The sequence below is a fragment of the Heterodontus francisci genome, chromosome 5 (genome assembly GCF_036365525.1).
Source record: "Heterodontus francisci isolate sHetFra1 chromosome 5, sHetFra1.hap1, whole genome shotgun sequence".
Lineage (NCBI taxonomy): Eukaryota > Metazoa > Chordata > Chondrichthyes > Heterodontiformes > Heterodontidae > Heterodontus > Heterodontus francisci.
The window spans coordinates 59,051,719-59,066,407 of NC_090375.1; the positions used below are offsets into that span (position 1 = coordinate 59,051,719).

A 14,689-nucleotide genomic window follows, 5' to 3' on the forward strand; every position below is an offset into this window, starting at 1 on the left:
ATTCTGCTGCTGATAAGAGAGTGGTCAGTGTCGCAATCTGTACTATGGTAGGTGCAGGTGTGAAGAACACTACAGACAATATGAAATAAGTTCAAGTGACTGTTAATTGTGTTTCTTAAGAGAACTGGATTTGGGAGGAAGAATGCTATGTGTAGCGACATGGAAACAAACTTAAAAGGAGCGATTTCATTACACATTCAGGCAGAGCAAACTTACACATGCACTGAAGAACTATTTAGGTAAGTGAGTAAAATAAGAGGAGAGTACATGGAAGAAGCATTAGAGAATAAAGGAGTGAAATAAAAGCACACAGAAGAAATCCGTTTCCTAGGTGAGAAGGTAAATAGGAGTGGTTGGAACACTTCTAAAAGGGAGGAGCTTGTTGGCCCCCAATAACTATCAACCACTTTCGGGCGTCCTGAAGATGTGAAAACACTCTTCCTGTTCCTAAAAAAAACCTTACTTTGTTATTTAATTGTGGGTTTGTAGGCTAAAATTATCCCCTCACTGAGATATGATGTATTTTTTCCACTTCTCACTACATTGTTTGTCACTTAGGAGCATGCTTAGTCTCCAAGTGACCATCATAACGTAGGACGGACTGAATCAGATAGCAACAATACGTCTATCCCAAACAAATTAATGCTGCACCGATTGTGGGGAAAGAATTGTCCCAGTCACTATGTATAATGACATTGCACATGTATTAAAATAAAAGTGCACATGATTTTGACATCGTGACAGTAATTCTCTCCTATTGCCACAAGGTAGCAGAAAGAGCATTCACTAGCACAGTGGATAAACAATTAAAAATTTTACATACAGGAAAAGACCATTAGGCATTAGTCATTCCTTCTTGACAGAAACCACCTTCTTCCTGTATATCTTTATCCCTTCTCTTTTCAAAACTCATCTAATTGTCTTTTCAACCCATTCATACCATCCATTTCCATGGCTTTTTCTCGTGAGTTTTCAATCATCCTTTGAGTCAAAGTAAATTTATTTTCTTACTCCCAACTTCCTAATGATTACTTTGCACTCTTAGGGTTGGATTTTATTTCAGTGAGCGGCTGGAAGGCGGGTGGTGAGCCCATCTCGGCCCTTTACTGTTGGGGATACTGTCCCCTTTAAGGGACAAGATCCTGCCCAAGACTGGCAGCTCAGTAGTCCCAACAGTACCACTGGGAGGCCCGGAGCAGCAGCCATGGAGGAGGCTTCAGGAGACAGGGGAGTAGGGTTGGGCTTTCTGGGGCCATTCAGGCAGGCTCCAGCAAGGGCGGTGAGGGGGGTGGTGGCTGTCATTCCTGAGGGCTGGAGGCAGGAGGGGGTCTTTGCTGCTGGCCTGAGCTTGCTAGGAGGCCACCAGATTTGACCTGGCGGTATCTCCAGGCAGCAATGGGCCCTGCCAACGTTGGCTAACTGCCAGCAGATGTCGGAGGTGGCCCATTAAGGTCCCAGTGGACTTCCCATCTGCCACACTGCCCGCCACAGACCAAATGGCATGGGGACAGGACAACATTGGACATGTTGCCCAACCCCACTCCATGCCATTTTTTCTGCCTCCCAGCCTGTCTCCAAGGGCTGGATAAAAGCTAGCCCTTAGTGTGTAAAATCTTTGGCATCATTCGTTGATCAACTTCATGAATTCCCTTTTCAGTTTTAAAGTGCAGTGTTTAAAGCAGTCTCCTTTCTGTCAACCCTCTTTAGGTGGGAACTGCAACACCATCTTAGTGGCAAATATCTACGGAGAGGCTGCTCAAATTGAGGAAACGGTAAGAATCATACAGAGAGATGTGGATGTGTTTGTCCCTGAGTGTATTGAGGGGCTTGAGTTCGTGTTTTTTGAATTTATTCCCAGCATATAGGTGACATTAACATGAACAATGTTTATTGCTCAGCTCTAATTGCCCTTGAGAAGATGGTGGTGAGCTGCCTTCTTGAATCACTGCAGTCCATGTGGTGAAGGTGCTCCCACAATGTTATTAGGTAGAGAGTCCCAATATTTCTGACCCAGCACCAATGAAGGAACGTCACTACATGTCCAAGTTGGGGTATGGTGTGCCTTGGAGGTAATGCTTTTTCCATGAACCTGCTGCCCTTGTCGATCTAGGTATTGGAGGTTTGGGAGGTGCTGCTGAGCATGCCTTGGCAAATTGCTGCAGTGATTCCTGTAAATTGTACACACTACAGCAATCGTATGCTGGTGGTGGAGTGAGTGAATGTTTAAACTGGTGAATGGAGAGCCTCTCAAGCAGATTGCTTTGTCTGAGATATGGGATGTTGGGGTGGGGGTGGCGAAGTAAAGGGCTGTGTGTGCTGGACAGCATGCTGAGTGATGGGTGCCACTGAAAATATACAGCTGCGGCTGGGTGGGAGTACCAGATCCTGCTGGTCAAAAAACTTGTGTTTGTCCTATTGCCCTGCTAATCAGATTGCGGAATCCCATGGTCCATCTCATCATCAGATCTGACACTGCTGCTGTACATCATTATTCTTATATCTTTCTCAGCATTCTCCCCTCTTGTACTGAAAACACTGACTCTTGCTGGAGCACAGTTCAGTGGGTGCCAGTATTTCTCATGCATGAGCATTGAAAAGCTATGCATGGCATCATGGCTGAGCCTGTTCCTATCCCCATAAATAAACTCTTTCCAGCAGGGTGCTAGGAAAACATTCAAGGAAACTTGGCGGTGTTTGTGACTTCCCTAGCCGTACGTGCTGAGGTCAATTATAATTCCCTTATTGCTGTCCAACACAGATGGGGATCAAACCTTGGTTCTTCCTGCTTGGTATGGTTCATTGTGATTTTATCCAACTGGACTACCTGGCGAGGTTGTTACTAACTTTGTGAGTGATGGATGATCTGTTTGATAGTGTTTATGCGTCTACAAATACGTACATGTGTATTTCTTTTCATGTGTTTGCATGTATTTTACTTTGTTAGTGTTTGTGTCCATTTTGGTATGTTTGTGGCCTCACGTCTTTGAAAAAATTCTAAACTGCCTATAGATTTGGAATTCTAGGGACCATCTCTGTACTGTTGACAGAGCATTTCTGGATGTCGGGAGAACAGGATCAGGTCTGACAGCAGTGACCTCAAACAGTCTGTATGCACCCGCTGTCTGAGTTCACACATTAAGAATAGTCACTTGAGGAAAGTACTCATGGGCAAATGTTGGCTGTGGAATTGCAACTCAGCAAGGGTGTCAGTATCGTTGGGAGAAGAGGGAGGAGATAAAATTATAGAAATAATCATTTGTGATGCCAAGTTGGTGAGTTTAAATCACACCAAGTCAGTTTCAGAATTTGAGTTCAGGTTTTTTAAAAATCTGGAAATAAGAAACTTTTTAAAAAATTCTTTCATGGGATGTGGGCATCACTGGCAGCCCAGCAATTGTTCGCCATCCTTAATTTCCCTTAAACTGAATGGCTTGCCAGGCTATTTCAGAGGCAAGTTAAGAGTCAACCACATTGTTGTGGGTCTTGAGTTACATGTAGGCAGATGGCAAATTTCCTTCCCTAAAGGACATTAGTAAACCAGATGGGTTTTATGACAATCGATGATGCTTCAATTAGCTTTCAATTCCAGATTATTGATAATTGAATTTAAATTCCACAAGCTGCCATGGTGGGATTTGAACTTGTGTTCTGGATTACCATGTTCTGGATTATCAGTCCAGTGACGTTACCACTACACCACTGTCTCCCCCTAACTTGTACTACTAAAATTGACCGTAAAAGCTGTCAGATTCTCATAAGAATCCAGTTGGTTCATGAATGTCCTATGGGGAAGGAAACTTGCTGTTCTCACCTCATCTGGCCGATGTGACACCAGTCCCACATTAACGTAATTGATTCTTAACTGACCTCTGAGTTAGCCTAGCAAGCCACTCAGTTGCAGTAAACTTCTACCAGCGGTTCAAGAAGAAGGCCTGTCAACATCTCCTCTGGGAAACTAGGCATGGGCAATAAACATTGGCCTTGCCAGTGACACCCACATCCTGAGAATGGGAAAAAAAATAAACACACTATTGACATGCCTCCCATTGAGCACAAGTAATTCAGAAAAAAAAATGTTTTAATATGATGGAATTCCGCTCGTAGTTCTTTTAGTAATTCACTGCCTAGTGTGGAACTGGGACGTACAGATTAACAAAGCTTCATGTGCAATCTGTGGTCTGTTGAGTTGGGGCAGTAGAAGAAGGCCTCAGCACCCTTGGGTAAGATGGAGAAAGAAAATCAATAAGGATTCTGCTTCTGATCATTGTTTCAGTTCTAGAATGTGAGTAAACGTGGACATCTAGTGAATGCAGGATCAGACTTGGCTGTGGACTTCTTGTGGGCCACTAGCCCACCGACACTTATTGAGCTTGCACATTAATTAAGGTGACTTGAGTAAGCTACCAGGGGAGGACTATGAAACTGAGCCAGCGCATTCAAGGGAGGAGGGGAGGAAATAAAAGTTTATTCTCTTGTTTCAGCTATCCACACTCCGGTTTGCATCAAGGATGAGGTGTATACCAGCTGAACCAGCCCCTAATGTGTACAGTGACCCCAAGGTGAGTGTAGAACTCACTCATTTTGATCTGAAGTTTTTTTCCACTCAAATAAGCACTCCCACACAACCCTTTCACCCTGAAAGCAGGTTATTGATGTAACAATCTATGACCTCAGTCCTGACTTGATTGACAGCATAAAATAGGTATTATTTCTTTAGATGTTCTTACAACTCTCAGAAGGTTTCTTAGCACATCACATAGCTCATTCTTGAATAATTATTGTTGAATAGGCAAACCATCTTTCACATACCCCAAATACAACTGAATGAATGACGAGCTAATGTTTATTGGTGGTACTGGTTGAGGGAGGAGCATATATTTGGAGAGCTCCCTGCTGTTCTACAAATTGTTTTTTATTCGCTCGGGATGTGGGCATCGCTGGCCATGCCAGCATTTATTACCCATCCCTAATTGCCCTTGAGAAGGTGGTGGTGAGCTGCCTTCTTTAGCCGCTGCAGTCCTTGGAGTGTAGGTACACCAACCGTGCTGTTAGGAAGGGAGTTCCAGGATTTTGACTCAGTGACAGTGAATGAATGGCGATATAGTTCCAAGTCAGGATGGTGTGTGGCTTGGAGGGCAACTTGCAGGTGGTGGTGTTCCCGTGCATCTACTGCCCTTGTCCTTCTAAGTAGTAGAGGTTGCGGGTTTGGAAGGTGTTGTCCAAGGAGCCTTGGTGAGTTGCTGCAGTGCATCTTGTAGATGGTGCACACTGCTGCCACTGTGTGTCGGTGGTGGAGGGAGTGAATGTTGAAGGTGGTGCATGGGGTGTCAATCAAGTGGGCTGCTTTGTCCTGGATGGTGTCGAACTTCTTGAGTATTGTTGAAGCTGCACCCATCCAGGCAAGTGGAGATATTCCATCACACTCCTGACTTGTGCCTTGTAGATGGTGGACAGGCATTGAGGAGTCAGAAGTTACTCACTGCAGAATTCCCAGTCTTTGACCTGCTCTTGTAGCCACAGCATTTATGTGGCTGTTCTCGTTCAGTTTCTGGTCAATGGTAAGCCCCCAGTAAGTTGATAGTGGGGGATTCAGCGATGGTAATGCCATTGAACATCAAGAGGAGATAGTTAGACTCTTTCTTGTTGGTGATGGTCATTGCCTGGCACTTGTGTGGCGTGTATGTTACTTGCCACTTATCAGCCCAAGCCTGGATGTTGACCAGGTCTTGCTGCATTTGGGCATGGGTTGCTTCAGTATCTGAGGAGTCGTGAATGGTGCTGAACATTGTGCAAACATCAGCAAACATCCCACTTCTGACTTTATGATAGAGGGAAGGTCATTGATGAAGTAGCTGAAGATGGTTGGGCCTAGGACACTACCCTGAGGAACTCCTTGCTGCTGCAATTGACTGACTCCCCCTACTTTATCCAGTGATCTTGCAACCACCCCCTCCCCCCATTCTGTCCTGCGATCTTTTCCTTCCTCCTGACCACCGGTCCAACCACACCAACATCCAACCCCGCCCCCATGCCCTCTCCCTTGCACAGTGATCTTTCCCAATTGCCAGAGACCAGCCTGAAAATACCAGCCTTCTACCGTTGGCTTTTCCGCCTGGCAAGCTAGCTAGCTGCCAGCTGGCAAACAAAATTAAAAAATGATAATGAGGCCCTCCCATTAAATTTGGCTGGATCTCCACGTTCACGGGTTTTCTGGCTTTCCTCCAGCAGCCACCATCCCCTGCTCCCTCCCCATAAATATTGAGGCCCTGGTGTGGGAAGTGGAAATGCTACTAATGGAGGCAAACTGATTGATGGTGAGAGAGGTAAATCATAGAATCATAGAATGGGTACAGCACAGAAGGAGGTCATTCGACCCATTGAGCCTGTGCTGGCTCTCTGCAAGAGCAATTTAACTAGTCCCGTTCCCCATTTCTTTCCCCTCTATCCTCTCTGTCTAAACCTCTCATGATTTTGAACACCTCTATCAAATCTCCTGTCAACTTTCTCTTCCCTAAGGAGAAAAACCCCAGCTTCTTCAATCTATCTAGATCACTGCTTGGAACCATTCTCGTAAATCTTTTCTGCACCATCTCTAATGCCTTCACACCCTTCCTAAAGTGTGGTGCCCAGAATTGGACTCAGTACTCCTGTTGAATGTGTTATAGGAATGAACTTCAGTGGCAAGAATATCAAATCCTATCCATAAATTATGCTTCTTTTTCCAGAAATTGGTTCAGAATCTTCAGAAAGAGATCCAGGTACTGCAAGATGAGCTGGCTATGCAAAATATACTGGTGAGATGTTTCACATATCATCCTTCAAATATTTGCTTTATCTTCTGATTGCACAATTGATAACAAAGAAGGTTAGAGTGTGATTGACTGAAAGGTTGTTCCGAATTTTGCAGTTAAATAATGGTAATGTAGAGTATTTATGGTGAGTTTATTTTCTGCTGCTCGCAGCTCATTGAGACACAAACATTTTAGCAATGTAATGATTCTTTCTCGTCGATATTTATTTCAAGCATTTCAATGTTATATCACGATATTCAGTGATATATACCAGTTAATCTCTCTGAATATCAAATGATTATATTCCAGTAATTCTGTCAGGTTATCCAGTAACTGTATTCCAGTAAATCTGTCAGGTAATGCAATGAATATATTCCTATTAATCCCTCAGGATATTTAGTGATATATTCCAGTTACTCTTTCAGGATATCCAGTGATTTTAGTCCAGTAATTCTCTGGATATCCATGACATATTCTAGTCATTCTGTTATGACATTTAATTATACATTCCAATGAATCCTTCAGGACATCCAGTGATTATAGTGAACTAATTCTCTCAGAATATCAGTAGATTATATTCCATACATCTGTTAGGTTATCCAGTGATTATATTATAATAATAACAGAGCAGCAATTCAGGGGCAAAGTTGGGTCTTAGGTTGTAACCAGTGTAGTCCAGAGCAAAAGCTTTCATCTTGATGACCTACAGTCATCTCAGACTAACCACCTGAGGGTATAGTAGCTGGAGGGTTCGGAAGATGGAGGTGGCAACCTGGAGGTGGGAAGCAGCGATCGGTAGCTGCTCCCTTAGCATATCTGCAGGACAAGATCACCCCTATTTTTGTGCTGCTCTTGGGCCCTACTAGTTGGTGCCTTCAACATTAACAACAACATCAAGAGCTAATGGCTAAGAGAGTAAACCAAACAAAACCTGGAGTGGAGTCCCATTAGGTGGCCCCATACCTATAGGCTTTCGTCTTTCCTCTGGACACCAGCCTATGAGGTCGAGAGTGGGATGCAGATGCTAGGCAAGTCTGTACCTCCTGAAACCAAGGCTACGCCATGCAACAAACAAACAAAGGTAACCTTTCGGCTTGGAAGATGGAACGTGAGGACTATATGTTCTGGAATAAACCACACTCCACAACAAGTGTACAAAAGACAGTCCTGGTTGACCGTGAGCTACTCAAGCTTGGTATTGACATTGCCGCTCTACAAGAAACCAGATTAGCTGACACAGGTTGTACTCGAGAGGCTAATTACACCTACTGCCATGGAAAGAGCGCTGAAGATCACCATGAGCATGGTGTAGGCCTCGCTGTGAACAACCAGCTGATAGTCAATTGAGCCACCAGTCGCAACCTCGGAGCACCTCATCTCCCTGTGGTTACCCTCCGATGGAGGCACAGTCAGCATCATATGTGTCTATGCACCAACTCTGAACACCAGTATCTCAGATAAAGAGCATTTCTGTGACTCCCTAGGTGGCATTCTGAGGAACATCCCAAATGGCGAGAGTCTATTCATCCTGGGTGACTTCAATGCACGGGATGGTGCAGACAATGAGGCATGGCCAACGTGCCTTCGGCATCATGGGTTTGGCAAAATCAAAGATAATGGACACACTTTCTTGAGCTTTGTGCCCTGAATGAACTCTGCATCACCAACACCTTCTTCCAGGGCAGACATCACCACAAGGTACTATGGCGTCACCAACCGTCTGGTCATTGGCACCAACTAGACCTAGGCATCATGAGGAGGCGTGATCTGCCTAGAGTTCTTCACACCCACACCTACCGTAGTGCAGATTGCGACACCAGCCACTCTCATATCAGCAACAGAGTGAAGGTGCACCCCCAAACGTTGCACAGCTCCAAAGACGACAGCCCACCACGCATCAATATCCTTTGTATAAGCAATGATGCAAAATACCAGCATTTCGCTCTATCACTAGAATGCTTGCTACCCACCAAAGCCTTAACAGGAAATACCGATGCTGGCATTGATGAAGCTTGGAAGTCACTAAGCTCAATCATCTATGAAGCAGCTGAAGCATCATTTGGTAAAGGCGGAAACCGCAACATCGGCTGGTTTGAGACCTGCTCAACTGAAATGATATCTGTCATTGATGCAAAAAACAAAGCCTACATAATGCACAACATAAACCCAACAGCTAAGATACTGCATGACCTGAAAATAGCCAAGACAGCTGTGGAAAGGAGAGGGAGATACTGCGCAAACAAACAATTGAATCAGCTTATGTCAAGAAATCCAAACTGCATGTGACAAAAGGCAATCTACGAGCTATGTACAAAGGAATCAAGAGGGCTTTTGACCCTGCCATCACCAAAGTTGCTCCCCTGAAGTTGGCAGATGGTGAAGTACTCACCGACAGAAGTAAATAGATGTCCCGCTGGGTTGAACACTACTGTGAGCTGTACTCCTGTGAGTTGGACATCTCCCAGTCTGCGCTTGATGCTTTTCTGCAACTTCCTGTCATGGATGAGTTCGACGAAGAACCCTCAACACTGGAGCTCGGGAAGGCCATACACCGCCTAACAAACAGAAGGGCACCAGGCAAGGACGGAATCCCAGCCGGACTGCTCAAGCACGGAAAGTCCCATCTTTTGCCACACCTTTATGACCTTTTCCTTCTCTGCTGGAAAGTAGGCTCTGTTCCACAGGAGATGCATGATCATTACACTATACAAAAGCAAAGGCAACAGAGGAAACTGCAACAACTACAGGGACATCTCACTCCTTAGTGTCTAAGGAAAGGCCTTTGCTAGGGTCATACTTAAAAGACTCCATTTACTTGCAGACCAAGTGTATCCGGAAGCACAGCGCAGTTTCCATGCTGGCAGATCTACTGTGGATATGATCTTCTCCATATGCCAGCTACAAGAGAAGTGTAGGGAACAGAGTATACCCTTTTACCTTACTTTTTTAGGTCTCACTAAGGCATGTACACTGTCAGCAGAACAGGGCTGTACAAGAGTTTGGAAAAAATTGGCTGTGCACCGAAGCTCCTCAGTCTCATCTGCTCCTTCCATGGCAACTGTTATGACTGACCGCTCCAGTCAAAGCCGCCAATCAAAATATACGATGCTGATTGTGGTGGGAGAAACGCACTGTTAATTCAATCCCGTCCCTCCACAGATTGCCTAACATATCGTTGTAAACTTTCCAAATTAAAGAAAGACCCAGTCAAATTGTACTATTAACCCCCGAATGAGGCTAATCAAACCAGCTGTCTTTAAATCAATAAATTAACTGTTTAATTAAAAAAACTAAATTCTTAAACACTATGAAGATATAAACAACATTTAAAATAGAAAAAAATTAGAGTCTTTGCAAATTTACAGTCCAATGTGCTTGAAGTCCTCACAGCCGTCCGATGGGGGGAAAAGGTTCTTCCACAGTAGAAGTCTGTAGTCTAACTCCAGCTGTAAGTGATGCTTCCTTCTTCAACAAAGGATTTCAACAATTAACAACTTGCGAACATTTTCAATAGAATCAATCTGACTTTAGAGTTTTTGAGGGATAATAGATTGTCACAATCTAACTTCCCTTCCTTCGGTTCAAATTATCAGAGATCTCTGTTTTGGCTTTACTTTTTTTTGAATTTTGAGAGATAATAATAATTAAACAGACTAAATTTCTCTTCCTTCAGTTTAAACGGCTGAGAGCTCTTTTTTCAGGTGCTAATACCACAGCTGTCTGTCTGTGTTCTCTGTTAGAACAGACTGCCTTCAACGAAAAGCCAGTTCAAAATTGAATTGTAACAAATGTATTGCATGATGCTCAATCCCAGTGGCCGTTTCCATGTTAACGAGAATGCACCCTTTGAATCGCAATCTCCAAATGGTTGTATCCAACGGCAACCCAAAATGCATTTTCTCTAACTCCTGAGGCTTGCTGGTTCTTAAAGCAGTACTGATCCTTTGCCAGCCTTAAAGGCAAACCGCATATTTCCCAGAGAAAAAAAAACTACAGGACCATGGCACCTCCGCCCCTAGTGGAATGAAATGCCATTCCTGAAATGCATTTCATTGCAATGGGTAAAAAAAAATACAAATTGAAAAACCGCTAACACATTTCCCCCCCCCCCGCATTTACAGATATACACTTTTCTAAAAAAATGTTTAGACTACAGCAACAAGTTCCACCAGAACATTTCGCCTTTAAATTTTCAAAAGGTTGTTCCAATTAACCCATTTCAAATTTACAAGCATATTCTTCCAATTGTTTAGCCTTTTCCTTCCAAGTGTCCCTATTGTCCATCACCTCAGCCAGGTGAACTGCACAGCTAGCAGCACTGGCCACTACTGGGTTTACTATTCTCTAAGAAGTTTCTCGAGTACCCCTAAACCTATGTGTCATCACTTGACACTGGTAAACTCTGTCCGGTGTAACAGAAGCTGATTTTTTCTGACCCTGGGATGTGAAAAGAATTTGACAGATTTCCTCCAATACATTTGTCTCTTTAAGACTCATTGTGTTGCCTACACTGTCCTTATAGTCCTTTAAATGAGAATTTGTGTAGGAGTCTGCCTTCTTTACCACAGTGACTTTTCTGGAGTCTATGTAAGTTTGAGCTGACCTACCAGGTTTAGACATCAAGACCATCTGCAAATTCCAGCTGTCCTGACTATTCAGTGATCATATTCTAGTAATTGTCCAGAATATTCAGTTATTATATTTCAATAAATTTCTCATGATAGTCAGGGATATATGCCTTTAAATCTCAGGATTTTGAGTGATATATTTCTGTAATTCTTTCTAGTTATCGAGTGATATATTCCTGAAATTCTCTCCAGATACACAGTAATATAGAGCCATAGAGTCATAATGGCGCAGAAAGAGGTCATTTGGCCTATCAAGTCCATGCCAGCTCTTCTTTTTTTCTTTCATGGGATGTGAGCATCACTGCCAAGGTCAGCATTTGTTGCCCATCCCTAATTTTCCTGGAGGAGGTCATGGTGAGCCACTTTCTTGAACGGCTACAGACCATCTGATGTGGGTACACCCATAGTGCTGTTAGGGAGGGAGTTCCAGGTTTTTGACCCAGCGACAGTGAAGGAATGGCGATATAGTTCCAGATTGTAAAGCAATCTAATCAATCCCACTCCCCGGCTCCATCCGTGTAGCTGTACAAGTTTATTTCCCTCATGTGCTCATCAAATTTCCTTTTGAAATCATTCATCGTCTCCACTTGCACAATCCTTGTAGGCAGCGAGTTCCAGGTCATTACCACTCATTGTGTACAAAGCTTCTTCCTCACATCCCCCCCTGCATCTCTTGCCCAAAACCTTCAATCTGTGTCCCCTAGTCCTTGTACTATCAGCTAATGGGAACAGCTTTTCTTTGCCTACCCTATCCAAACCTGTCATAATCTCGTACACCTCTATCAAATCTAACCTCAATCCCCTTTGCTCCAAGCAGAACAACCCCCAGCTTCTCCTACTAACCTTGTAGCTAAAATCCCTAATCCCTGCAACCATTCTGATAATCTCTTCTGCACCCTCTCAAGGATTTCACATCCTTCCTAAAATTTGGTGACCAGAACTGGATACAATACTCCAGTTGTGCCCTAACCAGAGCTTTATAAATATTCAGCATAACTTCCCTGCTTTTGTACTCAATACCTCTATTTATGAAGCCCAAGATCCCAAATGCTTTGCTAACTACTCTCTCAATATGTCGTGCCACCTTCAAAGATCGATGCATTTGAACTCCCGCGTCCCTCTATCCCTGCGTTCCTGCACACTCATTAGAACTGTTCCATTTAATCTACATTGCCTCTTCCTATCCCTTTTACCAAAATGGATCACCTCACATTTCTCTGTATTAAATTCCATCTGCCACTTGCCTGCCTATTCTGCTAGCCTATCTATGTCCTGTTGCAGTCAATTGGTATCATCCTCACTGTCTGCCACAGGTCCAAGTTTGGCATCATAGGCAAATTTTGAAATTTTACTCTGTATTCCAATATCCAAGTCATTTATATAAAACAAAAAAAGCAGTGGTCCTAGCACTGAACCTTGAGGAACACCACTGTCTACCATCCTCCGGTCTGGAAAACAACCATTTACTATAACTCTGTTTTCTGTCCTTAAGCCAATCTTTTATCCAACCTGACAGTGACCCTCCTATTCCATGGGCCTCAATTTTGTTAACCAGCCTTTTTTGTGCCATTTTGTTAAAGGCAGCATTTAACCAACTGTGGCATCAAGAAGCTCAGCAAAACTGGAGTCAATGGGAATCGGGGGGAAAACTCTCCGCAGGTTGGAGTAATACCTAGCACAAAGGAAGATGGTTGTGTTTGTTGGAGGGCAATCATCTCAGCTCCAGAACATCGCTGCATGAGTTAATGAGGGCATTGTCCTCGGCTCAACCATCTTTAGCTGCTTCATCAATGACCTTCGCTCCTTGATAAGGTCAGAAGTGAGGATGTTTGCTCCTCAGATAAAGATGCAGTCTGTGCCCACATGCAACAAAACCTGGACAGCATTCAGACTTGGGCTGCTAAGTGACAAATTACATTCATAGAGTCGTAGAGTTATACACCACAGAAACAGGCCCTTCAACCCATCGTGTCTGTGCCGGCCATCAAACACCTAACTATTCTAATTCCATTTTCCAGCATTTGGCCCGTAGCCTTGTATGCTATGGCGTTTCAAGTGCTCACCTAAATACTTCTTAAATGTTGTGAGGGTTCCTGCCTCTGCCACCCTTTCAGATAGTGTGTTCCAGATTCCAACTACCCTACGGGTGAAAAGATTTTTCCTCAAGTCCCCTCTAAACCTCCTGCCCCTTACCTTAAATCTATGCCCCCTGGTTATTGACACCTCCGCTAAGGGAAAAAGTTTCTTCCTATCTATCCTATCAATGCCCCTCATAATTTTGTATACCTCAATTAAGTCCCCCCTCAGCTTTCTCTGCTCTAAGGACAACAACCCTAGCCTACCCAGTCTCTCTTCATAGCTGAAATGCTCCAGCCCAGGCAACATCCTGGTGAATCTCCTCTGCACCCTCTCCAGTGCAATCACATCCTTCCTATAGTCTGGTGCCCAGACCTGCACACAGTTCTCCAACTGTAGCCTAACTAGAGTTTTATACAGCTCCATCATAACCTCCCTGCTCTTATATTCTATGCCTTGGCTAATAAAGGCAAGTATCCCAAATGCCTTCCTAACCACCTTATCTACCTGTGCTGCTGCCTTCAGTGATCTATGGACAAGTACACCAAGGTCCCTCTGACCCTTTGTACTTCCTAGGGTCCTACCATCCATTGTATATTCCCTTGCCTTGTTAGTCCTACCAAAATGCATCACCTCACACTTCTTAGGATTAAATTCCAATTGCCACTGCACCACCCATCTTACCAGCCCATCTATATCATCCTGTAATCTAAGGCTTTCCTCCTCACACCGCCAATTTTCATGTCATCTGTAAACTTTACTGATCATACCTCCTATATTCACGTCTAAATCATTACAAACAGCAAGGATCCCAGCACCGATCCCTGCAGTACACCACTGGTCACAGGCTTCCACTCGCAAAAACAACCCTCGACCATCACCCTCTGCCCCCTGCCAATGAGCCAATTTTGGATCCAATTTGCCAAATTGCCCTGGATCCCATGGGCTCTTACCTTCTTAACCAGTCTCCTATGCGGGACCTTATCAAAAGCCTCAAGATCGGCGCAGGCTTGGAGGGCCAAATGACCTGTTCCTGTGCTGTACTGTTTTTTGTTCTTTTGTTCTTTGAAAATTTGTGTCAGAGCCCCTGCTATCTCCTCCCTTGCCTCACGTAACAGCCTGGGCTACATCTCATCTGGGCTTGGGGATTTATCCACTTTTAAGCCTGCTAAAACAGCTAATACTTCCTCCCTT

The 14,689-nt window shown here is 44.0% G+C and overlaps 1 protein-coding gene across 3 annotated transcripts in view; it reads left to right on the forward strand.

The window, feature by feature from the left end:
• The window catches only part of kif9 (kinesin family member 9), a 216,860-nt gene that overhangs the window by 87,897 nt on the left and 114,274 nt on the right, over window positions 1–14,689 (forward strand). For all 3 annotated transcript variants that reach the window (XM_068031510.1, XM_068031509.1, XM_068031511.1), the window contains 3 exons: window positions 1,708–1,772; window positions 4,482–4,559; window positions 6,726–6,794. In XM_068031510.1, the coding sequence (XP_067887611.1) occupies window positions 1,708–1,772; window positions 4,482–4,559; window positions 6,726–6,794 (212 nt within the window). The remainder of the gene's footprint in view (window positions 1–1,707; window positions 1,773–4,481; window positions 4,560–6,725; window positions 6,795–14,689) is intronic.